At 53.3% G+C, this 26,444-nt stretch overlaps 2 protein-coding genes and 1 long non-coding RNA gene across 6 annotated transcripts in view; 1 reads left to right on the top strand and 2 right to left on the bottom strand.

Annotated features, from left to right (window-relative positions):
• Positions 1–140: 140 nt before the first annotated feature.
• On the bottom strand, positions 141–8,945 carry UBA7 (ubiquitin like modifier activating enzyme 7). Of its 3 annotated transcripts, none has more exons than XM_082346636.1 (24): positions 8,744–8,945; positions 8,491–8,659; positions 8,257–8,391; positions 8,041–8,147; positions 7,619–7,709; positions 7,383–7,518; positions 7,085–7,182; positions 6,845–6,991; positions 6,248–6,430; positions 5,959–6,066; positions 5,721–5,801; positions 5,488–5,643; positions 5,229–5,394; positions 4,944–5,149; positions 4,781–4,845; positions 4,506–4,689; positions 4,338–4,412; positions 3,901–4,084; positions 3,282–3,364; positions 2,915–3,001; positions 2,632–2,823; positions 989–1,081; positions 813–913; positions 141–355 (listed from the first exon to the last, which is right to left on the bottom strand). In XM_082346636.1, the coding sequence occupies exons 1-24, from the start codon at positions 8,797–8,799 to the stop codon at positions 226–228; spliced, it is 3,033 nt and encodes a 1,010-aa protein (XP_082202762.1). In that variant the 5' UTR covers positions 8,800–8,945; the 3' UTR covers positions 141–225. The 3 variants fall into 3 exon arrangements, with proteins under 3 accessions (XP_082202762.1, XP_082202763.1, XP_082202764.1); XM_082346637.1 differs by having other exon boundaries at positions 8,257–8,373; positions 8,744–8,939; XM_082346638.1 differs by lacking the exon at positions 6,845–6,991.
• A 34-nt stretch (positions 8,946–8,979) lies between these two features.
• Positions 8,980–10,545, top strand: LOC309607749. The gene is made up of 3 exons (XR_014232521.1): positions 8,980–9,075; positions 9,667–9,813; positions 10,411–10,545. It is a non-coding gene; the product is annotated as an uncharacterized lncRNA (long non-coding RNA).
• Positions 10,546–11,034: 489 nt separating this feature from the next.
• Positions 11,035–26,444, bottom strand: part of TRAIP (TRAF interacting protein) — a 28,824-nt gene continuing 13,414 nt past the window's right edge. Inside the window, exons 9-15 of one of the 2 annotated variants that reach the window (XM_082346640.1) lie at positions 25,825–25,914; positions 25,289–25,377; positions 16,940–17,095; positions 14,241–14,289; positions 13,821–13,970; positions 13,659–13,709; positions 11,035–13,437 (exon numbers count right to left, since the gene is read on the bottom strand). In XM_082346640.1, the coding sequence (XP_082202766.1) occupies positions 13,312–13,437; positions 13,659–13,709; positions 13,821–13,970; positions 14,241–14,289; positions 16,940–17,095; positions 25,289–25,377; positions 25,825–25,914 (711 nt within the window). In that variant the 3' untranslated portion in view covers positions 11,035–13,311. The remainder of the gene's footprint in view (positions 13,438–13,658; positions 13,710–13,820; positions 13,971–14,240; positions 14,290–16,939; positions 17,096–25,288; positions 25,378–25,824; positions 25,915–26,444) is intronic. The other variant, XM_082346641.1, reaches the window with a different exon arrangement.

Below are 26,444 nucleotides of genomic sequence, written 5' to 3'. Positions count from 1 at the left end.
GCAGCCTCAGTCCTGCAAGGCACAACTCAGGCAGGCAAATCTAAAGAGCCTTTTCCCTCCCTGCAGGGGTCCCTGTCATGTCCATGTCACACCCCATGTGTCTGCCCCGTGTTCCATCATCCATCCTGTCCACTTACACCTTCCTTCAACAAGCATTTATTAAGCGCCTACCGTGGGCTTGGGATGCATGGCTCAACAGAGCTGGGTGGTGGGGCTGCTGCCTTGTCACAGCTTGTAGTGCAAGGGTGGGAAGGTAACGTCCTCCTTCTCACCCTCATAGCTGAGCTCCAATACCAGCACCCGCTGCCCAGGCTCAGGCACCTGGCGTGTCACCTCCAGCACCAGATCCGTCACCCTGGTGGCATGGGGGGGAGAGGGGTGGGGAGATTGGGTAGGTGAGCGGTGGCAGGCAGAGAGTGTCCTAGCATGGACTATAGGGTGTTGGCGGGCCATAAGGAGCCCAAGCCAGGAGCAGGAGCAGCCCAAGACAGGAAACATCTGAAACTATTTTAGGAGCGGCTGGCGGGGTGGGCAGGAGGCAGGAAGCTGTGAGTCCTCTGGGAGAGGGCCGTGAAAGGGGAGCTGAGCAGGGCGTGAGCTGGTGGGGCTGGCCAAGCAGGCAGCTCCTAGAGGCCTCTCCTCAGGCTCTTGGCCCTCACCCCACCCCCAGCCCATTTGCTGGCTCCATTTGGCAAAAGAAAACTTCAGGAAGGTGTGAGGGGCCCAAATGGGATTGGGAAGAGGAAAGGCTGCTTGTCCCCCACCTCCCACCTCCAGGGACAGAATGAGGTTAAAGCCAGGTGTGGGCTCACCTGCGGGACAGGTGCTGGTCCTGCTTTTCAGGAGACCATCCTGCTGAGTAGAGCAGGGCCTTCCCGTGCAGCAGCATCCTCACCCTCAGCCCATTTAGTTTCTAGAGAGAGACAGGTTAGGTGCCAGCTGGGCCAGGCTGGGCCAGACCTGGGGGCAGGGCAGGAATGGGGCACACCTGGACATGGGCCAGCAGTGACTCCAGGGTCCTCTCGGGCTGCCCAGCAGGCACTTCCAGGCGGTCCCAACAGGTCCACTTCCAGTGATGGAACTGGGGGGCGGTAGTGGGGAGGAGTGAGAAGCTTCTTACACACACACCCTCCCCCTACCCCAGTTACCAATAGCTTATGGCCCCTTTCCTAGGGGAGGAGCTGGACTAGAGGCAGGAAGCAGAAGCCAGGGGGTGGGGGTGGAAGGTGGGATCTGGGCCCAGAATCTCAACACCCTCCCCGCCCATGCTGGGGCCAGCACAGGAAATGGGGCTACGGGGCCCCCACACAGGGAAACAGGCGATCCATCACACGGGCTGGTTGTGTGTGTGTGTGTGTGTGTGTGTGTGTGTGTGTGTTGGGGGGGCAATGCTTCCTGAGGAAGCGGGAGCAGGGCCGCTGCAGTCTCTGATAAAGCTGCTTGTTCCTCAAATGCAAGGCTGGATGCTGGGGGTGGGGTAAATCCTGTCCCCTAATTCTTTACCACCAGGGCCTTGGACTACTCATGGGCACATGGCAAGGGGCACAGTGACTCTAGCAGGAACACAGTCCACAGAGGACTCCTCTTCCTGTTCCTTTGTTCCTTCCTTATTTCTGGAGTCTTGGGGTTCTGGTACCCAGAGCTGAGGGCATAAGGGTGGCAGGCAGCCAGGGACCAAGACAGGAGGAGTTCTGCCAGCTCCCCAGCAAACACAGTGGGGTCAAGCTGAGACGAGGCCAGAGGTGAGATGGGGGACCCTTCCCCTCCCCCTCCTCCACGGACAAAGGCAGCTTGTGTTCTAGCTAGAGGAGGGGCCCCTCACAAAGGGGCTCTGTGTGCTGTGCCCTGAGGGACCCCAGGGCTGCTCAGCAAAAGCCCAGTGCTGGCCCATGACCTCTCCCCTCTCCCCCGGTGAGGGAATTCTCTCTGTACCCTCTTCTCTGCCCTAAGGAAATGCCAACTATCGCAGAACCTGGGCACACAGCCAGGGGCATTCATAGCCCTACACTTGAAGGAACACACATGTACACAAGCCCACGTGTACTCACATGCACACACATGCAAGCCCACATTGTGAAAGAGCCCTGCAGTCCCATCTGGCACACAGATGTGCAAGCATGCTCCCTCCATGCCCACACACCACAGGGCCAGGGATGCCCAGACCTGTGTGCACTCACACCTGTGACATGAATGCACACATCCCCACAGGGCTGCACACCCCACACCGGTGGTGGTGAGCTCAGTGCCCTTTAACTCAGGTCGAGGGGGAGGGCCAGGATCCCCATGTTTGCAGGCCGATATTAGGCTCTGTTTGGGGCTAGGGCCCTATTCCCCCTCCCCCTCAGGGGCACTCCTGGGAAGGAGGGAACTGCGGGGGATGTCTGGCTCCACTAATGAGTTAAAGCTGCAGCTCCCCCAGACCCGGACTGTTGGGGGGTGGGGGTGGCTGGCGGCTGCTTCCTGTGTCTGACAGGTCCCAGCCTGGCTTTGCAGCAGGGAGGCGACTGGAGGGAGTCTTGAGGACTCCCCCAGAGTCTGGGTCCTGATGAGAGCCTGAAGCTAAAGTAGGGCCTGTTTGGGTAGGTGCAGGGAAAACTCAGGTCTGGTATGGGTGGGGTGTCAAGGGCTCACCTCCTGGATGGCTGGGGCGTGAGGTACCCAGCGGCTAAAGTAGTTTTCAGCCAGGTTCAGGTAGCTGTGGCGAAAGGCACTGCGGGGCCGTGGGCTGCCCACCACCTTATACAGCTCCAGGCCCACCAGGCCAGCCACAGCTGCCGTAGTAGTGGCAATGGCTGGGGTAATCCGGCCCACAATTCGCTTGGTCTGCCAAGGACAGGAGATTTGGTCTGGGCCCAAGGCATAAGGTTAGGGTTTGACCCCCACCTCCAGGCCTGAGCCCCAAGGGGCAGGGTACCTTGGTGCGGTCTGCTGGTGGGATCCCATAGTTCTGAGCTCGCAGGCTCGCCGCTGCCGCCACAAAATCCACATGGAAATCATCGTCCTGTGAGGCCCAAGGCACAGTAGTATTAACATTGTCCCAGTGCCCCTCACCTCAGCCGACCCTGTGCCACTGCACAGCTCTTCACACAATTCGGTGGGGTGGATGCTCACATCTCCCCACTTAACAGATAAGGAGGCTGAGGCTCGGGGAAGATGAGCTGCTTCTGGGGTCCTTCTGGGAGGAAAACTCAGGCCAAGGGGCTTCAAAGCTACCTTCTTAGCTCTTGACCTTCCCCAACAACCTCTCTCGCCCCGCCCTTCACCCCCACTTGGGCTCCCACCTTCTCAAATGTCAAGGGTTCCAGGGGAGGGCCCACAGTCCAGATTTCCAGGGCTTCATGCAGTTTCTTCGACTGCTCAGGGCCTGTCAGGGGAAGGGGGTGTTGGGGCAGTCCTTAGCCCCCATGTCCTGCACTCTTCTGGAGCCTGCTGCCTATCCTTGGTCCCTGCCAAGCCTATCACTTACCACTTTCAGGGAGACCCCTTGATGGATGGTGCAATCTCCTCTCCAGCAGCCCCAGCCCTCACTTGTGTGTGTGTGTGTGCCCATGCACACCTATGTGACTCTGTTCTCATCTGGGGGCCACAGCTAGTTGCTCCCTAGGGCCCAGTGGTTTGTGTTTTTTTGTTTGTTTGGTTTTTGTTTTTGTTTTTTTTGGCTGAGAGTCTGCCAAAGGAATGGGGGTGGGGGAGTGGGGTGTGGGTGGGGTAGGCAGCAGGGAGAGGACCTACTGAGGGGCCAGAGGATGAACCCAAGGCTAGAGAGAAGCAAGGTCAGAGGGCCTGAGAGGTATTGAGTTGGCTTCAGGGCCCCCAGACCCCGTCTTCTTTCTGCAGCACAGGCTGAGGAGGGTCAGGCCTTTGGGTGGCAGCACGGGGGGCCAGGGTCAGGGACCTCACCAAACTCAGCATAAGCCGAAGCCAGCTCCAGGTCACTAGCAAAAATGGGGGCTAAGTCCTGTGGGTCAGGCAATGGCAGCAACTTCAGCAGTCGCCTGAACGCAGTCTGGTCCCGTGAGCCAGAAAGCCCATGCATCTGGGCATACAGGTTGGCAGCCGCTAGCACGTAGAGGAGATGCGTGTCCTGCAGTGAGACCAAGAGCAGGGGTGGCTGCATGGGCTTGAGCGAGCTTGTGTGGGTGCATGGGGTGGGGGTCACCGCCCATTTGTGGATCTGTTTGAGTGCCTGCCTCTGCCTCCCATGTGGACACCCACATGTGCACAAACACGGCTCTCTCCCTCTCAGCATCTGTGCATCTCTACAAAATATAGAGGTGCCCACCTCCGCTCTGAGGGGCCATATTCCCATCTCAGGGCCGCCAAGGGACTCCACTCACTTGGCTGGCGTCAAACTCCAAGGGCCGGGGACACTGTTTGGGACCCGACCAGAAAAGAGTTCCATCCGCTAGCACCTAGGGAAATGGAGGCTGCTGGGCTCAGCCGGGTCACCCTGAGCCCTCAGCCTCCTGAGGAGGCCCTCAGCCTCCTGACCCCTAGCCACCCACTTTGTCGGGTGGGAAGCGGCTCAGCAGCTGTGTGATGCCATAATGGAAGCAGAGTTGCCACTGGCCAAGGGCCCAAAGCACGCAGTCTTGCCAGGTCTGTGGACGCTCTCTCAGGACACCCAGCACCACCTGCTGCAGGGTCAGCACCTGTGACTCATCCAAGTGTGCCAGAGACGTGAACGCCCTGCGGACAGAGGAGAAAGTTTGAGGCTAAGCCCTAAGCCTCTTGGTGTTAGGGAGCCTGGACTCCCATTCACCCTTGTTGGCGGTCTTACTGTTGGTGGCAGTTGATGGTCTCGGCAGACAGACGGAAAAGTCCTTCAAACTCATCCCGGGCCCACTGTGAGGGGAGGGAGGAACCATGAGTTGCCGGTTGGCAAAGAGGTCTGCAGCTGAGGACTGAGCCAGGTGGGTAGGAGTCTCTGGGGTTCTTCCCACCTGCAAGGTGTGCTCGGTTGTGCTGGGGAAGTGCCGCACGGTGCAGACAGGGTAGGAGGCATCCTCAGAAGCTGCAGCGGAGGCGGGGGCTCTGTAGTCCTCAGTCACGTGTGGTATGAACACACAAGCACTGCCCAAGGTGCCCTTGGTGCCCGCCTCCAGTAGTGGCTTCAGATAGTGGGTGCAGCGAGCAGCCACATAGCGCCCTGGCGAGGGGGGCAGAGGGTCAGAAGTGGGGCTGGCACAGCCTCGGACAAGGGGTGAGTTCTAGGCTTGAGCACTCACGGGCCTGGAAACTGTCCAGGGCAGCAGCCACGCCATCCACACTGGAGAAGAAGTTGTCCCCATAGATGTGCTCTGTAGTAAGATCCAGCTGGTAGGTGAGCGGGGTCACCTGCAAATCTGAGTTCAGGCGGTGAGCGGCCTCTGCAGCCACCTCCGCCTTTGGCCTCTGAGAAGAAAGCAGGAAGACGTTGGGTGGGGGAAGGGGCGCATTGTGGGAGGACAGTCCAGGACATGGGTGTGGGGACGGGTCGGCACTCACACCAAAGTCCTGGGGCCTGAAGAGAAACTGCCGGCTGAGGTTGGAGCGCTCCACGTGGTCCATGTCAGCAACAGTCACGCCCCCACTGCCGCCGGCACCCAGGCCCACTAGGGCAAAGCCTTTGAGCAGCTCGCAGCCGATAGCACCAGCACCCACCTGCCAGCAGGAGCAACCTTAGCCAGAGGGCCAGGCCTTGCCCTTCCACATACTCCCAACCTCACCACATAGCTCACCAGGAGGTAGTGCTGGTGGCTCAGCTTCTCCTGAAAACCGGTCCCAAACACTGCAATTTGCCCATCATAGCGGCAGTCTCTCTAGGGGACACAGACAGGGGTCAGTGATGGCCACTGGCCTGTGCTGCATCTCCCTCCTGCACCCAGTTTTCCAGGTCAGGATCTCGGGACCGTTCTTCCTCTTTCTCCCCCAGTCCTGAGTTTGGATAAGGCTTGCACCCCTACCCCAGGTTCTCACCGGTGCATAGTCCTCAGGATTGGGAAAGGGCTCCTCATCTTCTGGAAGGCAATCAAGGGCATCAAAGTACAGCCACTGGTCCAGGGGCATAAACTTCTTGGAGACTGCCTAGAAGTCAGCACTTCAGTCTGGGGACTCTTCCCACCTCCTAATCCCCTCAGATCCTGGCTGAGGGCTGCACCCAGGTTGGTGAAGCTCCCAGGGCCGCTATCTGGTATTGGGCACCCTGTGGCACCCACACCGACCTCTGCACCCTTCCCAGCCCCGCCCTGCCTCTGCCTGTGCCCACCTTCAGCACTTCCTGAGCAGCCACTGCACCCAGCACGGCTGCCATGGGGCTCAAGCCACCAGCACTGCTCAGGGCAACTGTCCGCACCAGAGCCTTATCCAGCTGCTCTTCCAAAGGCTCTCCTTCCATCCCCTTCAGTGATTCCAGGGCCTGGGCTAGGTCCACCACCATCTCTGCATCAACCTATCGGGTAGAACTCTGTGGGTAAAGCAGCCCCAGCTTGAGCTCCACTCCGCATTTGAATCCTTCAGGCAGCCAACCACCCTGTTCCACAGAAGAGGAAGCAGAAGCCTGAGTGGGAGGGCCCCACTAGCGGATGCCCGGTGCCAGACAATGGCCCTGGAGGCTTTCCCAACCTGGGGGCACCTTCCAGGCCAGATCTTAGGGGTTAGGAGTAGCATGGGTCCCCAGGCTTTGTGCTTGGCCCTTCCATGGATCCAACCTCTGGTCTATAGATAGTGTTTATCATCTCCTTTATATGAGTGGGAAACTGCTTCTGGATTCAGTCTTGGATCTGTAAGACAGTCATTGTTGCCTCCTGGTAGGTGAGGCCCCGTTAAGACAGAGGCTGGAGGGAGGGGCAACGGGGCCACTCACAGGATCCCAGGGCTTAGGAGGGCGGCCATGGAGCTGCTGAAACTTGTGCAGTGCGTGGAAGGCCTGATGCAGGCAGTGGGCACGGTGAACTTCCTGGGGACTCTGGGCCACAACACGGGGCTGAAGCAGGGCTGTGTCCAGGGGCTCCTGCAGGGGGCACTCGGTTCAGGGTCATGTCCAGAACACTGCGGGTCCCTCGAGGCACCCAAGCTCCCCAACCTCAGATGCACTTGAACTCACGTGGCTCACAGTCTTGGGTCTCTTGACCTCAGTGACAGCCCCACCACGCAAGTAACGAGAGAAAGTTGTTGTGTCCCCAATCTCCAAGGTCCCATCCCCTAGGGGAGATCGAGCCTGATCAGTATGCCCTCTGAACCTGAGTAGTTCCCCACACCCCATCCTGTCTTGCATCTACATTCTTGATGTTGCTCCACCCTGAGGAAGGGGGAGGGAGAACTTATCTCCAAGGACCAGGTTGTGTCCACCCCCAGTGGGGACCTGGGCACTGAGCCTGGAGTTGGAGTGGGGTTGACTTAACTCTGCACGTGGAGAGGCCGAGGAGCACAGCCGTTGAGCTCCACCATGCCCTCAATGCCTGAGAAAGTCACCAAATCCCCACTGTTGAAGCGGTGGGCATCAGCCTCTTCTCTCAGAGTGAGAATGCCAGGGGAGCCCTGGATAAGAGGTGGCTTGCTCAGGGCTGCCTGTCCCTGCATTCCACAGGCTCTGGCAGCCCCTCCTTAGTAGGTGAGCACCCCCCACATTAACACCCACCTGGGAGATGTGCTGGATGGCAGCCATCAGGGGTTCTGCCTCTGTAGGGTCCTGCACAGTGAAGTCCTCACCAAAGTCACAGAACAACTGCCTGTGGTGGGGTGGGAGGGGTCACTGAGATGGCTCAGTGGTTAACTGCCACAGTTGTGGTGAAGGGTGACGTACACTAGGGCAAGCCCAGAGGAATTGGGAAAAGAATGCTGGGAGAGGCTTGGAAGCTGGAGTTTGAAGGGTTTACTGGATCAAGTCTGGAGGCTGGGGTAGAGGAAGCAGACAAATGGGACTGGGGACTGTATAATCAAGAGGGGATGCTGGGACAGGCCTGAGGTTGGGTGGATGGGCTCTAGAGCAAGCCTGGAGCTGGGGACAGCACTGGGACCAGTTGCTGCCTGTGATGTGGCAGGCTAGGTAAGCCATCTCACCCCACGAGGCCTCGGGTGTCAGCCACCAGAAAGCAGACTCCGTGTTTATGGCAAATGGTGCCCACCTTCAGCTGCTCCTGTAGCTCCGAGGCAGTCAGCACCACCACCTGGGTGGACCTCATGATCAGCAGGGCCAGAACCACTTCAAGCCCACCCTGCTGCTAAAGGCTGGAGGGGGACACTGGGCTGGCCTGGAGAGTAGGGCTGGGAGGGTACCTGGAAGTCCAGCAGCAGGTCCTCGGTGATGTCACCTGTGTGGATGCACACCTGAACAGCTCCATTGAGCTTAGCCAGAAGTTCTTGAGATGCCTCAGCCCTGCTCCTTCCCAAGTCCTGCTCTGAGAGGAAAAACTAAAGAGAGACCCAGTCTGGCTTTAGCAAGGAGTTTTCTCTTGGGCCCTATCCCCAAGGGCTATGGTCTGGAAACCCATAGCCCCCCAGGACCCTCACCTGGGCAGACAGGTCAGACCAGCAGGTAGGGTGGGGATCATGAAGAGTGAGACTGCCCACGCCCATCAGGACCAGGTTTTTGGCCACCTCAGCCCCCAGGCCCTGCAGGCCTGACAGTAGCACCTTGGCTCCCTGAATCCTCTGCATGGCTGGCAAGCCCAGCACATACCTGTGGGTGGGAAGTAAGAGGGCAGGCGATTGGAGATCAGAAGTCAGAAGGCCACCCCGCTCTCCTCCCCACCTCGGGCCTCACAGCTGCCGCGAGTACAGCTCTTCATCCAGCGACTTGGAGGTCTCCAAGACATCCATCCTGAGGCCTGGGGCCGGAAAACAGGCTGCAGCGCTTACAGATAGGGTCTCTGTGTGGCAGGCAGTGCCAGCAGGAGCCAGTGCAAACAGGCACTAAGGCTAAGGAGTGAAGCACACTGCCGGTCACAGCTTTCTTCCTGGCTCCTCTGTCATTTCCGGGCAAAGCAAAAGTGAAAGTGAAGCTAGACTGAGCAGGCTCCTGGTCCTGCCTCCAGCCTGTCCAGCACAGCCTAGCCTGGCAAAGAAGAGTTCTGGCAGCCCTAGGGCACTGGCAAGGTAGGACAGAATTCCTGGATCTGTTCCCCCTCTGGGAGAGCAGGTATTTCTCTTGAGGAAGGCGGCAGGGCCATAGGAGGGATCCATGCGGTCTCCTGTAGCTCCCTAGATGTCCTGAAACCTCAGGCCCCTATCCCCCTTAGGGGCCCCTGCCTGGATGGGCTTCCTGCCCACAGAGTACCGACGGGAACTCCCTTGTCCTGAGGACTCGCCTGGTCTCCTAACCACACACAGAGACTTAGAGACCCTAGAGGGCAGAACCAGTCCCAGAGGCTGTGAGAGCTTATGGATTACGCTGTCCCACATCCAGGGCTTAAACTACAGACTTGGGGTGGAGCCTAGCATCTTTGAGAGTGCCTGCGTGCCCCTAAGCCATCTCCTCAGGGATCAGGGATTCCCCTCTGCCCACAGCTGCCTGGTCAGGACAGTTGGCAGCCCTAGGTGGCCAGTCAGGATCTCTCACTGATGAGTGCCAGGACTCAAAGAGGGTTCTCAGTCTCTGAGTGCCAGCCCTGAGAGTGGGAGGCATGGGGCAGCCATGATCACGTGTCCTTATTTGTCATTTAAACTTTTATTTTGAAATAATTATAGACTCAGAGGAAGCTGCAAAAATAGAAAAGAGAGGTCCTGTGTACCTTTCACCCACAGATGTCCCCTTCTGCCTTCTTAGGAACTTGGGGCCAGTTCTTTAGAAGATGGACCACAGCTCCCCACAAAACTCCACAATAGCTAAACCAGGTGCTATCATAAATTCTTTTTTTTAAATTGAGGTAAAATCCATACAACATTAAAATAACCATTTTAAAGTATACAATGTAGTGGCATTTAGTGTATTGACAATGTTGTGCAACCACCATCTCTCTCTAGTTTCAAGACTTCATCACCCACTGAAAAACACCACGACCATGTTAAATAATTGCTACCCATCCCACATCCCACATCTCACCCCCTGGCAAACACTTATATGCTTTCTGTCGCTAGGCATTTGCCCATTCTGGATATTTTATATAAAAGGAATCATACAAAATGTGACCTTTGGTATCTGTTTTCCTTCACTTAACATAATCTTTTTGAGGTTAATCCAAATTGTAGCATGTATCAGTACATCATTCCTTTTTATGGCTGAATAATATTCCATCAGAGGCATATATCACAATTTGTTATCCAGTCACCTGTTGACATTTGAGTTGTTTATACCTTTTGGATATTATGAATAGTGCTACTACGATTGTTCTTGAACAAGTATTTGAGTACTTGTTTTCAATTCTTTTGTGTGTATGTCTAGGAGTAGAATTGCTGGGTCACATGGTAATTCTATGTTTAATTTTTTGACAGACCAACAAGCTATTTTCCACAAGCAATGTACAGAAGTGATCTCCACATCATGGCCAAACTGGTTTTCCTTTTTTTTTTTCCAAATTATATCCATCCTAGAGGGTGTAAAGTAGTAGGTAATTGTGGGTTGTTTTTTTTTTTTCATTCAGTGAACATTTATTGGCTGTGTTATACATACTAGGTACAGAAACCAGGGCCAGATTCTGAAGTAAGTGGTATCTTCAAATAGATACCAAAAGGCATTTGATGAAATTCAACATCCATTCCTGATTTTTTTTAACTCTTATTAAAATGGAAATAGATAGATTTTTTAAAATTGTGGTTTTAACCATTTTTAAATGTACAATTCGGTGGCATTAAGTACAGTCACAATATTGTGTAACCATCACCACTATTTCCAGAACTTTTTCTTTATTCCAAAGAGAAATACTGTATCCATTGAACAGTAACTCTTCAACAATCTTAGATCCCCTGTTTCCCTAGGGCTTCTATTCTATTTTGTCTCTATGACTTTGCCTATTCTAGGTACCTAATGTAGGTGGAATCATAAAGTATTTGCCCTTTTGTGTCTGGTTTATTTCACTTAGCATACCTTTTCAACATTCATCTAGGTTGTAGCATGTATCAGAATTTCGGTCCTTTTTTTTATTGTGATAAAATATGCATAAAATGAAATTTACCATTTTAACATCTTTAAATGTACGGTTCAGTAGCATTAAAGACATTCACATTGTTGTACCACCATCACCACCATTCATCTCCAGAACTTCATCCTCCTAAACTGAAACTCTCAACCCATTAAACAATAACTTCCCATTCCCTCCTTCCCCACCCGTGGCAACAACCATTCTACTTTCTGTCTCTATGCATTTGACTACTCTAGGTATCTCATATAAATGGAATTATACAGTATTTGTCCTCTGTGCCTGGATTATTTCACTTAGCTTAATGTCTTCAAGGTTCATCTATGTTATAGCATGTTTCAGATTTTTTTTTTTTTTTTACTATTTTTTTAAAAATTAATTAATTAATTAATTAATTTATGGCTGTGTTGGGTCTTCGTTTCTGTGCGAGGGCTTTCTCTAGTTGTGGCAAGTGGGGGCCACTCTTCATCGCGGTGCACGGGCCTCTCACTATCACGGCCTCTCTTGTTGCGGAGCACAGGCTCCAGACGCGCAGGCTCAGCAGTTGTGGCTCGCGGGCCTAGTTGCTCCGCGGCATGTGGGATCTTCCCAGACCAGGGCTCGAACCCATGTCCCCTGCATTGGCAAGCAGATTCTCAACCACTGCACCACCAGGGAAGCCCCTAAGAATTTTTTAAAAGGCTGAGTAATATTCCATTGTATGTATAGACCCAGAGTTTTGTAGTTTTCCCTCACAGAGATCTTGTACATATTTTGTTAGATTTATACCTAAATATTTGTTTTCTTTTTTCTTCTTCTTTTTTGGTGCTGAAGTAAATGGTATTGGGCTTTTAATTTTAATTGTTGGGATTTCCCTGGTGGTCCAGTGGCTAAGACTCCATGTTCCCAATGCAGGGGGCCCAGGTTCAATCCCTGGTCAGGGAACTACATCCCACGTGCCGCAACTAAGAGTTCGCATGCCACAACGAAGATTCCACGTGCTGCAACTAAGACCTGATACAGTCAAATAAATATTTTTAAAAAAATAAAAAATAAAAATAATTTGAATTGTTCATTACTGATCTATAAGAAAGCTATTAGCCAGCCACTGCACCCTTAACTTGATGCTACACTTCCCCTCACTAACCGTCCTTGTCTCAAGGCAGCACCAGAGGGGTCCAACTCCCATAACCAAGAGCGTCACTTCCTCCCCAAGAAGCCCAAGGCTCCTCCACACCTGCGGGAGAGCAGCTGGGCACTCTCAGCCTGAAGCATTCTCCCCTGTGCCAGGTCCATGCTGGGATCTGCAGAAACAGGTGAACTCCCATCCAGTAGTGAGAGAGGAAAGTTTAGGGGTCCTCATCCAAGCTAGGAGTTCAAAGGGAAGTCTTCTGGGAGAAAGTGCTTTTGAAGCTAAGATGCAGAGGCTAGCAATTTGGCTGGCAGAGGTGAAAGGTCGAGAAGAGGGGGGTGTCACTGGTTATTTGTTGTGCTTGCTGTGAGTTCCCTGTGTGTCTAGACCCTAGTTCACCCATTCGCTTTCCTGCTTATGGCCTTTGCGCTGTGCCCAGGTTAGAGACTGTGGACAAAGATGAGGTGATGTCACTCTTGCTACAGTCTCCCTGTGCCCTATGAGAGGGCAAATGCCTAAGGGTGAAGCTGCTGGGTCTGGGTCTAGGTGAAGGTCCCGCTTTAGAAAATCATGCCAGACAGTTCTCCAAAGTGAGTGCAAATTTACACTCCCAGAGTCAGGAAGAAAAGACTCTATCTTTTTTATTTCACAAAGAAATCTGGCCCCCCTCCTCTCCCTACCACCATCCCCCATTCCCCACCCTGCTTGGCCCAGGCCAACAGCAAGTCAGAGACAGGCAGAAGCTTGGGCAGGCTGAGGCTGCCTGAGAAGCCTCAAGCACTTTGGTCCTTACAGTCAACAAAAAATCCTGGTCTGGAGGACCAGAAGCAGCCCAGCCACATCTGATCATGGCTATAAATGGGAGCCTGGAATAAGGAGCAAGCCCTGCCGGCAGGAACAGTGAGCTGATCACATCAGCTCTCACAGGGAGATCCAATATGATGCGGTGTGGGGCAGGGTGTGTGTGCAGGAAAAGCACAGTTTCTGGGCCTCACCTTCATCCCCATCTTCTTGTTTATCCTTGTCCTCAGGGCTGGTCCTAGAAGAGGGGCCATGCCCCCCAAACCATCTGCCGAGCCAGTCAGCAGTCCTCGGCCTATAAGTCAGAGGCATGTATCTGGCCACTGATCAGACTCACTGTTCTCACTACCACAGGAAGGTGTCCAGCTTGGCCTGGGAGGGAGGGAGCACTGTCCTGGCCCCCAGTCTCTGCTTAGCCCTGGCCTTGGGCTTGGGTTTAACGGGCAGTGGGCGGATCATAGTCGTGTCAGTCTGAAGGAAATGTCAAGGAAGAGGCCTAAAGAGGAGATTGGAATGGAATGCAAGGCAGGAAAGGCTCAGACTTGGCGGTGGGCAGCCCTGCTATACTGAGTAAGGTCTGGCTCTGCACACCTGGGGCTGCAGCCACCGGTGGGCTGGGGTCTGGGGGTACAGGTGAGGGATGATGTGGGCGCCACAGCTCAGCTCAGCCCAATGCTACAGAACAAGGATACAGGCTGGATGAACTTTGTCCGGCCTCCAAGTCCATCGAAGCCGGTCCTTACCTAAAGCAGAATGAAGAGGTGAGTGGGCCAGGCTAATGGGCTAGGGGGCTGGCCACCCAGCCCCACCCCCAAGGAGGCTGGCACTTGCCACTTGTAGGAAACCACACTCACTGCATCTGTGCTGCGACAGGGCTCTGCCCTGGTCCTCTTGGTCTGTTTCTGGCCCAGGACAGCATTCCGAATGAAGACAGGGAAGGCATCAGCCAGCTCCTCATCAGGCTCTCCCAGACAGCGCTGGCCACCCAGCAAGAGCTGGGACTCCTGCAGAGGAGACCCCAGAGCCAGGCTTGATAAGCCGGATGGCAGCAAACGAGGAGGGTAGGAGGTGTGTTGGAACAGGATCAGGATCTCTGATGCCTCACCAGGAGGCAGGAAGGACAGTGAGTAGGGTTCCCAGGGTGGCTCCAAAGTGCTTCAGTCCTCCAGGGGAGATAGGGCTCTGGCAAGACCCTGACCTCTCGGAAGACCAGATTCATACTCAGTCCGGGCCAGAGTTGGAGGGCGACTGCCTGAGTTTCTGGGAAGCCTTACCTGCTTGGGGCCTTTGGGCATCTTCTTGAGAATGTCCCGAACGGGAGAACTGCAAGAGCGAAACATGAAGACAACAGGCAGGTGAGCAAGACATAAGGGGCAGGTGAGGGACTTCCCTGGTGGCACAGTGGTTAAGCATCCGCCTGCCAATGCAGGGGACATGCGTTCGAGCCCTGGTGCGGAAAGATCCCACATGCCGCGGAGGAACTAAGCCCGTGCGCCACAACTACTGAGCCTGTGCTCTAGAGCCCGTGCGCCACAACTACTGAGCCTGTGCTCTAGAGCCCGTGCGCCACAACTACTGAGCCTGTGCTCTAGAGTCCGTGAGCCACAACTACTGAGCCTGTGCTATAGAGCCCGTGAGCCACAACCACTGAGGCCCACATGCCTAGAGCCCGTGCTCTGCAACGAGAGAAGCCACCGCAAGGAGAAGCCTGCGCACCGCAACGAAGAGCAGCCCCCACTCGCCGCAATTAGAGAAAGCCTGCAGGCAACAACGAAGACCCAATGCAGCCAAAAATAAATAAATAAAATAAATAAATTTATTAAAAAAACAAACAGAAAAAGAATCCGCCTCCCAGTGCAGGGGACACAGGTTTGAGCCCTGGTCCGGAAGATCCCACATGCCACAGAGCAGCTAAGCCCGTGCGCCACAACTACTGAGCCTGTGCTCTAGAGCCCACGAGCCACAACTACTGAGCCCACATGCCACAGCTACTGCAGCCCGCACGCCTAGAGCCCGTGCTCCACAAGAGAAGCCACTGCAAGGAGAAGCCCGCGCACCACAAGGAAGAGTAGCCCCTGCTCGCCACAACTAGAGAAAGACCCCCGAGCAGCAAAGATGCAACGTAGCCATAAATAAACAAACAAACAAACAAATAAATATATTTTAAAAAGGGGGGGGCAGGTGAACCAGGCTCAGCACATTCCCCTTGGGGAGCCACTGCGTGGCATGGCTGCATGCTGGGCAAGGCACCTCAGTAATCCCCACCCCAAGAGCAGGTCTATGAACAGCTGGAGAGCCACAGCCACCAGAGTGGTGGAGGCAGGGGAGGTTGGGCCATATTCCAATCTTGTGGCTTCCACTCAGGGACAAACCAATTCCATTGGAATGCTCACCATTGGAATGATGGGCTCTCAGTCACCTCACCGCATCCTGGGCTGTATGTGGGGCTGGAGAGCCCAACAAATTCACTACCCACAGAAGGAAGGCCACTTATGCCCTGAAAATGAGCTCAGGCCTAGCCCCATCTGCCCAGAGAGGGGCCACCACCTCCAGAGGACCCTCAGTAAGTTAGAGAGCCTGTAAAGTACTCTCAGAACACAGGGTTAGGCCATCTCCCTAGATAAATCTGTGCAGGCAGGGTCTGGGGCAGAACAGATCATGGCCCCAGGCCCTGGTCTGCCACTCCTAGTTCCAAAGCTGGACACAGTGTTTCCATCCAACTCCTGGGGACCCTAGCAGCTGGATACTCTCTTCTCATATCTTCCCAGAAGGGTGGGAGAATGGTGACCTAAGGCTGACCCTGTGGATTCTCAAAGCCATAAGGACAGGGGCAGGATCAGGGCCTGTAGATACTGAACCCCTCTGTTCCTGCCCCCATAGCCTGTGGTGATGCCACATGATGACCATGGGAAGAATCTCCTCTTGCTCCACTTGCAAGTCTGGTTCTGGGGAGGCTGGGCTCCCTCACCCCCGTCACAGGCACTGAAGATGGTAGAAATGTCTCTAAAAGGTATGGTAGCCTACAGGCCCCAGGTGCCCACTTTCAACCTTTATAGCTAAAGAGGCAACAAGAGGAAGCCAGAGTATCGAGCAGGCACTGATAGGCCCCCTGACTGCAGCCCACGTGCTCTAGGTGTGTTTCTCACTGCTACCAGGCCTGGCCCTATACAGCACTGGTGCCTCTGCCCCTGAGGCTGGGGAGGGGTGGATAATCCAGCTGGCTTTCCCTTTTGTCCTCTCCCTGGGCCTCCTCTACCTCCACTGCCTAAGATCTCAATTTCTTTCTCTCATGTCCAAAGTCTTTGACTGAGAAAAAACTTGCTCAGCCCCTGACTCCCTTACCTGAGCAGCGTACACCTACGTGGATGTACAGGAGTAGCTCTTGTCTCCATGATGAACTACAGTGGCCTGCCTGGCCAAGGAGACAGCCTCCCCACTCCCAGTCCCACTGCACCACTAGTGCAGGTCCCACCCATCCCACTGCAGCTCCTCACAGCTTTTCATGTCTGCCCCTGTGGGCTACCTCCTTAAGTGGTAGGGCTCTGGGCTCCATGGTCTGATATGGTCCTGCCTCAAGCATGAGCCTGTGGGGCACACAATGGAAGAGGAAGTTCAGAGTCCCTGACTTAAGACTCCAGCGAGCCCATTCAAGGTACTGGGAGCACCCTGCCTCCCAACAGCATCAGCCCAGACCTGCCCCTACTGGGACCCCCGTGTTCTCTCTAATTCACATCCCCAACTTTGCTTGAAGGGTGATTGTGAAGATTAATGAGACAAGCAAGAGAAGGGCTTTGTACAGATTGAGTACTCAGGAGAGGGCAGAAAGGTAGCTGGAACCAAAGCCATGGCCATGGCCAAGCCCAGGTGACCCTCACTGCCCTGTCAGCCACTCACAGCTATTAGGGCAGGACCTGCAGAGATCTCTTAGCCATCCTCCCTCCAGGCTGTGGAAGGGCCAGGGACTACCACTTACTGTGCCTTCTCTGGGAAGAGCCTCTTGGCATGGCCATGCTGGGCGCTGGAGGGCTGGGCTGGGGGAGTATCCACATTAAAGGTGACATTGAGGTCAATATCATCGCCAAAGGCTGGCTGGCGAAGCTTCAGGTTCAGCATCTCCACAGGAGCTGGGCTATAGGCAGAGATGGCCTGGTTAATCAAGACCACAGTGGCAGCCCAGAAGGACAACAGCCCCTCAAGCATCAGAGATGGCTCAGCTCCAGGGGCCTGGAGCCCACACCTGGTTTAGAGCCATCCTGCAAGGAAGCCCAGATCTCTACAGAAAAAACCACTTGGCTTAGTCCTTCACACAGTGGAAGTCTGGAAGACATGGAAGGAAGCAAGCAAAAATCCACACAAAACCCAAATGTACAATTAAAAGCCCTTTTGTTCACGTAGCCTCATTTCTCAGAATGCAGTGCAAGGATCCTGTCAGAGAGGTGACCACAGACTGAAGTAGAGGGATGTCCCTTCCAGTGCTACTTATTATGACAAATGGCACAGTATTAGAAACTGTCAAAATGACTCCCCTAGGGGGCTGGTACTTTCATAGCTTGAATATGATATACACATTAAAGTAGTGTTTCTAGAGAGTAAACTTAATAACATGTGAAAGTGCTCATATGTTAAATTTAAAAAGCAATACAAAATTCTATAGTCAACAAAAGAAAAACCAGAAAAATTAGACTTCACAAAAATTTTAAATTTTGCTCATCAAAAGATACTATCAATAGAGTAAAAGGGCAATCCACAGAATGGGAGAAAATATTTGCAAATCATATATCTGTTAACGGATTAAAATCCAGAATATATAGAGAACTTCTAAAACCCAACAACAAAAAAGCAAATAACCCAATCGAAAATGGGCAAAGGACTTGAACAGACATTTCTCCTAAGATGATTATTTATAAATGGCCAATAAAGGGGAGTTCCCTGATGGCCTAATGTTTAGGATTCTGGGCTTTCACTGCTGTGGCCCGGGTTTAATCCCTGGTCTGGGAACTGAGATCCCCACAAGCCGCAGCACGGCCAAAAGAAACCACCCCCCCTCAAACAAATGGCCAATGAAGACATGAAAAGACCCCCAATACCACTAATCGTAAGGGAAATGCAAATCAAAACTACAATGAGGGCTTCCCTGGTGGCGCAGTGGTTGAGAGTCTGCCTGCCAATGCAGGGGACACGGGTTCGAGCCATGGTCTGGGAGGATCCCACATGCCGCGGAGCAACTAGGCCCGTGAGCCACAACTACTGAGCCCGCGCGTCTGGAGCTTGTGCTCCGCAACGAGAGGCCGCGACAGTGAGAGGCCCGCGCACCGCAATGAAGAGTGGCCCCCACTTGCCACAACTTGAGAAAGCCCACGCACAGAAACGAAGACACAACACAGCCAAAAATAAATAAATAAATAAATAAATAATTTAAAAAAAAAAAAAGAGTGGCCCCCACTCGCCGCAACTAGAGAAAACCCACACACAGAAACGAAGACCCAACACAGCCAAAAATAAATAAATAAATAAATAAAGTGTAAAAAACAAAAAAAAACTACAATGAGACACCCCTCACACTCATTAGGATGTCTACTATAAAAAAAAAAACAGAAAATAACAACTGTTGGTGAGGATGTTCTAAAATGGGAAACCTGTGCACTGTTGGTGGGAATGTAAAGTGATTAAATCACTGTGGAAAACAGAAAGACAGTTCCTCAAACAATTAAAACTAGAATTATCAAGTGATATAGCCATTCCATTTCTGGGTTTATGTGCAAAAGAACTGGAAGCAGGATCTCAAAGAGATATTTGTATATCCGTGTTCACAGTAGCATTATCCACAATAGTCAAAAGGTGGAAGCAACCCAAGAGTCCATCTACAAAGGAATGCATGAGCAAAATGTGGTATATACATACAATGGAATATTATTCAGCTTTAAAAAGGAAATTCTGCAACATGCTACAACATGAATGAACCCTGAGGACATTATGCCAACTGAAAGAAGCCAGTCACAAAAAGACTGTATGATTCTACTTCATGAGGTATTTGGAGTAGTCAAGACCATAGAGACAGAAAGGAGAATGGTGGTTGCCAGGGGCTGAGGGGGAGGGGGAGGAAATGGGGAGTTACTGTTTAATGAGTATAGAATTTAAGTTTTACAAGACAAAAATTCGGGGGACGGATGTTGGTGATGGTTGCACAACCTTATGAACATCTTTAATACCACTGAACTGTACACTTAAAAATGTTGGTAAGGGACTTCCCCAGTGGTCCAGGGGTAAAGAATCCGCCTTCCAATGCAGGGGACGTGGGTTCGATCCCTGGTCGGGGAATTAAGATCCCACATGCTGCGGGGCAACTAAGCCCATGTGCCACAACTACTGAGCCTGCGTGCCTCAACTAGAGAGAGAAAACCCGCACGCCACAACTAGAGAGAAGCCCGCGCGCCACAGTGAAAGATTCCGCATGCTGCAAAGAAGATCCTGCGTGCCGCAACTAAACCGGATGCAGCCAAAAAAAAAAAAAAAGTTGGTAAATTTTATGTTATGTATATTTTACTACAATAAAATTGGGGGAAAAGAAACAAAGAAAACTCTATGTATAGTACAATCACAAGACTTGTGCACACACATCCCCTATTCTACCACATACAGAAAAAGGACTTGAAGGGAATATACCACTGGTCAATGGTGACTACCTCTGGGATAAGTCCATATTTTCCAAATTCTCAACAATGAATGTGTTTTTACTTTTTTTTAATGGGGGAGGGGTATAATTCTATTAGAAAATTTAAGCCAACAGGATTTTTTCTAGCCCATCCAGACCTGGTGGGGCTCCCCAGCTCCTGTGATCAGAGAACTCCGGGGAGTGGCAGGGGAAGCCCCAAGAACACTCTTTCCCTCAGGAGCCTTTCAGAGCTGCCCACAGCCCTACTCTTCAGGGACAGAGGGATGAGCTGTGCCGTATTAGTCTCTGGCCAGGAGCCAGATGGGGTGTGCAGATCAGAGGAAAGGGAACTACCTGCACTGACTTGGGTAGGTAAGCAATCTGGGAAGCTTGGACTCTCTCGTTCCCTGGCCAGACCCCTGGAAGCTCTACCCTTTCCTTGCCTGTAGGTGGAAGCAAAGGCTGCATAGACCCACCTCAGACCAACTCCATGCGTTGCTTTGCTTCCCCCTCTGGGAACCACAGCATAAAGCAGTAGTCAGGACCACTCATGCCAATCTTCTTTTTTTTTAATAATTTTATTTATTTATTTTTATTTTTGGCTGCATGGGGTCTTCGTTGCTGCTCGCGGGCTTTCTTTAGTTGTGGTGAGCAGAGGCAACTCTTCATTGCCGTGCTCGGGCTTCTCACTGCGGTGGCTTCTCTTGTGGAGCACGGGCTCTAGGCGCGTGGGCTTCAGTAGTTGTGGCTCAGGGGCTCTAGAGCATAGGCTCAGTAGTTGTGGCGCGCGAGCTTTAGTAGTGTGGTTCGCAGGCTCTAGAGCGCAGGCTCAGTAGTTGTGGCGCACGGGCTTAGCTGCTCCACGGCGTGTGGGATCTTCCTGGACCAGGGCTTGAACCCGTGTCCCCTGCATTGGCAGGAGGATTCTTAACCACTGCGCCACCAGGGAAGCCCCATGCCAATCTTCTGTAAGATCTGTTACTCTGCCACTATTTACCAACCTCAGCAAGTCCAGGTCCAGGTTAGGAGAGGTGCACTCAGGAGGCAGGCAAGGTCTGGCTACGAGAGCCATTTTGCCCTCCAGGTGGCTCAGGACTACTGAGCCTGCGTGCCTCAACTAGAGAGAGAAAACCCGCACGCCACAACTAGAGAGAAGCCCGCGCGCCACAGTGAAAGATTCCGCGTGCCGCAAAGAAGATCCTGCTGCCATTGCCTCAGACCTTGCCCAGTAGTGTTCATGGCATGTGCCCATCCTTGGCTCAAGCCAAGCCAGTCTTTTTCACTCACACCTCCTGGCCATCCCCAACACTAAATTCAAGACTCAGGAGGTTCTCTCAGTGCCTCCCTCACTCCCCCACACCATCTGGCTCATATGAACACATTTCTTGTTCCCTCAGACACTTCCTGGTAAATCCTTCTTCTTTTATAAGCTCGAACCCTGTTTTTCTTCTTGCCAATGGTCTTTCTTTCCTTCCCACCTTCTATCTGTCTGACAAGGTGGAAGAGTCTAGAGCTCAGTGGCCACATACACCCCCCAACTGGTTGAGGGCCTGGCTTTAGGTCCTCCTGGGTGATACCATCATCTTTGGGATACTCACCCATGGCCAACATACAGGGCTTCATGCCAGAGGACTCAGGAATTGGGGCAAGACACCCCTCTTTCCAAAACTCAACCAAGGCCCTGGGCAGACCTATTACCTGTGTGGCACGGGAGTTAGTGTGTCCTCCATGAACTCATGGCAACCGGCAGGCCTACCCTAAGCAAAGGCCTCCCCAAATCCTTTCAGCTTGGAGGTCAGGGGCTCTTGGGGTCCATGAGAGAGGTCTTCCAAACACCTCCTCTGTGGTTGGGGGTGACAGCTACCTCCTGAGGCCTCCCTAAAATGACGGAGTGAAGGATAATCCTACTGCAACAAATGGAATGGGCAGCCATCATCAGTACCCATAGATTTCCACAAAAATCTGGGAGAGAGCATGGCCAGGGGATAGGAGACTTATACAATAGCCAGAACCCACCAGGAGACGGCTACGGACGCAAGGGAGGAGCGGGGAAGACCTGGATTTACAGATGCATTAAACAAGCCTGAAAATGGGGGTACTGATGGAAGGTGCGAGCTTGGTGCCACCCCTCCCTACATCAGGGAGTAAGCACCAGGAAGTGAGCCTGCTACCTGGGGCCAAGAATGAAAAGGGCCTTTCCTAAAGTCACCTGCAAACCATCCACAGGATCTTAGGGCAGCCAGTACTGGACCTGACAGCAAATCCCTCTGCACCTAGGTTCAGATAAGACTCAGCATGATACCAGATGACTGCACATTCCCCCAATCCCTGCCCATAAAGGGTTCCCAGGACACCTTTCTGTTACTCCTCCTCAGAGGGCCACAGGCAGCCAAGGACCCCCAAGCATGAGAGGGAAGTCCAAGAGAAAGGCCATGATGTGCAAACACTGGCCCTGACAGAAATGAAAATGCTAGACCATAAAACAAGGGATAGCATATTTTGCCAAGGATGCATTCAGTGAGCAAGAAAGAATGTGTGCAAATTTAAAATGCGATTGCTGATTCAGCCTTAAAAAGGAAGGAAATTGGAACTTCCCTGGTGGCGCAGTGGATAAGACTCCAAGCTCCCAATGCAGGGGGCCCAGGTTCGATCCCTGATCTGGGAACTAGAGCCCACATGCATGCCGCAACTAAGAGTTCGCATGCCACAACGATGGAGCTCACCTGCCGCAACTAAGGAGCCCACGTGCCACAACTAAGGAGCCCGCAAGCTGCAACTAAGGGGCCTGCCTGTTGCAACTAAGACCCGGCGCAATCAACCAACCAACCAAACAAATAAATAAAAAGAAAGTAAGCAAAAGCAGGAATGGAAAGTCCCTGGGCACCTAGAGGAAGCCTCTGTGCTTGTGCTCCCCCTTACTGTGGATGCCAGACACAGATGACAAGTGCATGGAAACACCAAGGCCCATGGAATAGAAAGTGAAGGGAGCACGATGGGGAGCTTGCAGACAGGATCCTTGAGTGATATCCTAAAAAAAAGGATTTTTACTTTCTGCCTTGACCCAGGTTGGGTTCTAAAGGTCTATCTACATGAGATTGTCACTGAGACTAACAGCTCCCTGAGGGTGGGTACTATACCTGCCAAGCTCCTGACAGAGCCTTCATGTTACCTGGGGCTTCCAAGGTGGCTGGGCCGATGGGCTCTGAGGGTAGAGTAGGTAGGAGGGACCAGAAACAGAGCTTAGTTTGTCAAAATCAGCCACAGGCTGGACCTCACAGAGTCATGTGCCCATCACACTCCCACAGCCCTCAGACCTAAACTGGGGCAGGCAGGCAGCCCTGGCTCTGTAAAGAGACACTGGAAGGGGCTTCCCTGGTGGCACAGTGGTTAAGAATCCGCCTGCCAATGCAGGGGACACGGGTTCGAGCCCTGGTCCAGGAAGATCCCACATGCCACAGAGCAACTAAGCCCGTGCACCACAACTACTGAGCCCACGCGCCACAACTACTGAAGCCAGCGCGCCTAGAGTCTGTGATCCACAACAAGAGAAGCCACCGCAATAAGAAGCCAGCGCACCACAACGAGGAGTAGCCCCCGCTCACCGCAACTAGAGAGAGCCCGCGTGCAGCAACGAAGACCCAGTGCAGCCAAAAATAAATAAATAAAATAAATAAATTAAAAAAAAAAAAAGAAACACTGGAGGACCTGAGGTATGAAAGGAAAGAGAAAGATTGAGGAATGAAAGGTAGGAGAATGAGAGGAAACTGGCTTGCATGCATTCACTGCCCCCCTCAGACGCTGACCGGGTACTATGGTGTGGGGGAAGGAGCGTGTGTGTGAGGAAGCTGATGGTGGGGACACAGATTAGGAGGCGGCTCCTGGTCTACTCGGAGGCGGCTCCCAGTCTACTCACAGCCTGTGTGTGTACACAGGGGGTAGACCAGGCTCCAGAAAGCCTCTAGAGCACCTCTGTGGACCCTAGCACCTGACAGCATCTGAATAAGAAGTGCTACCTATGCAGAGGACAGTGAGCTTATTTCTGCTGAGGAGACTAGGGAAGGCTCCGCAGGGCAGCTGACACTTCAGTGTGGAGAAGAGCAGAAGCACAGGAGGGCACAGGAGCAGGAAGGCAAGGGGTGTTCTGCTGCATTGGGCAGTGTGATTTGGCTGAAGCCCGAATATCCATCGCAGCCCACACGACGGCCAGCTCCATGAGGGCCTGAGGCCAGTGCCAAGGGTCCTGGGAGATGCTTGGCAAGGGAGTGGCATGATGCCCTGGGGCTGCTATACAGGACAGGGGGGAGGAGTGGGGCAATGGGTCACAAGCCTCACACGGAGGTGGGAGCAAGGAAAAGGGTCAGGAAGGCACCACAGAAGTTAGATGGGCAGGCTCTAGCAACTGAGCGGATGTGGGGAAGAGGGAGCATAATGATTTTCCAACGTTGAAACGTGGCTCAAAGGGACTTCCCTGATGGTCTAGTGGGTAAGATGCCACACTCCCAATGCAGGGGGCCCGGGTTCGATCCCTGGTCGGGGAACTAGATCCCACAGGCATGCCACAACTAAGAAGTCCACACACTGCAACTAACAGCCCGCATGCCGCAACTAAGAAGACTGCATGCCACAACTAAAGATCCCGCACGCTGCAACTAAGACCCTGCGCAGCCTAAATAAATAGTTAAATTAAAAAAAAAAGAAAAGTAGCTCAAATAAAAGTGCCTGGGGGGCTCCCCTGGTGGCACAGTGGTTAAGAATCCACCTGCCAATGTAGGGGACACGGGTTCGAGCCCTGGTCCGGGAAGATCCCACATGCCGCGGAGCAACTAAGCCCGTGTGCCACAACTACTGAGCCTGCGCTCTAGAGCCCGTGAGCCATAACTACTGAGCCTGCGCACCATAACTACTGAAGCCCACGTGCCTAGAGACCATGCTCTGCAACAATAGAAGCCACCTCAATGAGAAGCCCATGCACCGCAACGAAGACCCAACGCAGCCAAAAAAAAAAAGTGGCTGGGGACTACGCTGGTGGTCCAGTGGTTAAGGATCCACGCTACCAATGCAGGGAGAATGGGTTCGATCCCTGATTGGGGAACTAAGATCCTGCATGCCGTGTGGCTCGGGGAAAAAAAAAAAATGTGGCTGGGCTGCTGGGTTGTGTTTTCTATCTGGACCATCAGGAGGGCTGCTAGGCAGGAGATTGCCCTGAGGACCCTCTCAGCCCACTGGCTTCTGTGGAACACTCGGGAGGAGGATACCCATCCCTTTGCCTCTTGGCTCCCTCTGCTGGCAGCTTTAACGTGCATATTCTTGGAACCAGAAGAGAGTTACAGTATTTCCGTGGGTGGTTTCGTGGTTGTTTCAGAACCTGGGGCAGACGGATACATTCGGTGAGCCATTCCATAAACAGGAAGCCCTGAGCTGGTGCTCCTGCCCTTTCTCTGACCAGCCCTAGGTCCTTTCTGGCCTCCCCTGGCCTCTCCTTGTCAGATCCCAGAATCTACCTCAAAGCTGCTTTTCAGCTAAATCTTGGCTATCTCCCAGGGCAGGGGCGCACAGCCTTCAGGCCTACATGGGCCACCCACTCCCACAAAGCCAGGAGGAGTGAGGACACCCTTACCAGGGAGCTCCTCCAGCCTGTAGCCCTTGCACCACCCCAGAGGGTCAACAAACCTCTCTAAAACCAGGCGGTTGACAGTCTCACTGTCCACTGGTGGCAGGTTCAGGGTTTCCTGCAGCATCGTTAGCTTTTTTCTCAGGCTCTTGGGGAAGGAAAGAGAAGAGTGTGAAAGAGACGCTGAGGCACCAAGTCCAGAGGGACTGCCAAGGACTGAGCACCACACACGAAAGGCAAGCCCACTGGGAACAGAACAAGGCCCGAAACCCAAATATCAGGCTCAGGAGGCCAGGACCACCCGACCTCAGAACCCCTCTCTGGTGGAGCCCCTACTCTGGTGGTCTCAAGGGTGTAGGCACAGGACAGACTGTGAGGAAGACCCAGGTGTTCTCTGTCCTCTGCTGAGGAGGCCCCGGCTCCAGACCAAGGGCCAAGGCACATGTCCTGACCCACCCTGACCCAGGAGGGTGCAGGGATCCCAGAGCCACCACCACTGACTGGTGCAAGGTTTTGCAGACAGAACTAGCCAGCCCTGTTCTTGGAGGGCACATAAGCCACCCCTCGTTCCCGCCTGGCCAGAGATGTCCCTCACTGCGATTTCCTTGTCAGCACTCTGTAAGTCCTTCTGGGCCGACCTCAGCTCCAACTTGGCCTGGTCCAGTTCATAGTAGACTGTCTGCAACTACAAGAAAGTGTAAGGAGAAAAGGATGAACCAAGGGGTGGCCATGTGCCCTGCCCGCACCTGCTGCTACACCAGCTCGTGGTAGCCCGGGGCCCAGAAGAGCTGGGAACATGGAAGGGAGACCCTAGCTCCATGGGGCTGGACCTTAGTCCGGCAATGTCCATCTGGAGCTGCCCAGGAGCAAGGGCTACTTCCTACACCCTTGCCCATGGATGCACCATGCCCAGAAATAAAAACTGCTGTGCTGACTGAACAAGGTTCCAAGATGCCTTCTACTGGGTCTCCCCTGGTGGCCTAGTGGTTAGGATTCCAGGCTTTCACTGCCGTGGCCCAGGTTCAATCTCTGGCTGGGGAACTGAGATCCCACAAGCCAAGTGGCGTGGCCAAAAAACAAACACAAACAAAATAAAACAAAACAAAAAATACCCCAAAACAAGAGGCCTCCTACTCTGGGCCTGGAACAAAAAACAGGCCCTTGAAGCTGTCACATTTGGGACCTGTGTGCTCCAGCCAGCTGAGAGGTACCCAG

This window comes from Balaenoptera borealis (genome assembly GCF_965194805.1).
Source record: "Balaenoptera borealis genome assembly, chromosome: 12".
Classification (NCBI taxonomy): domain Eukaryota; kingdom Metazoa; phylum Chordata; class Mammalia; order Artiodactyla; family Balaenopteridae; genus Balaenoptera; species Balaenoptera borealis.
This window is presented reverse-complemented; position numbering and strand designations above follow the sequence as displayed.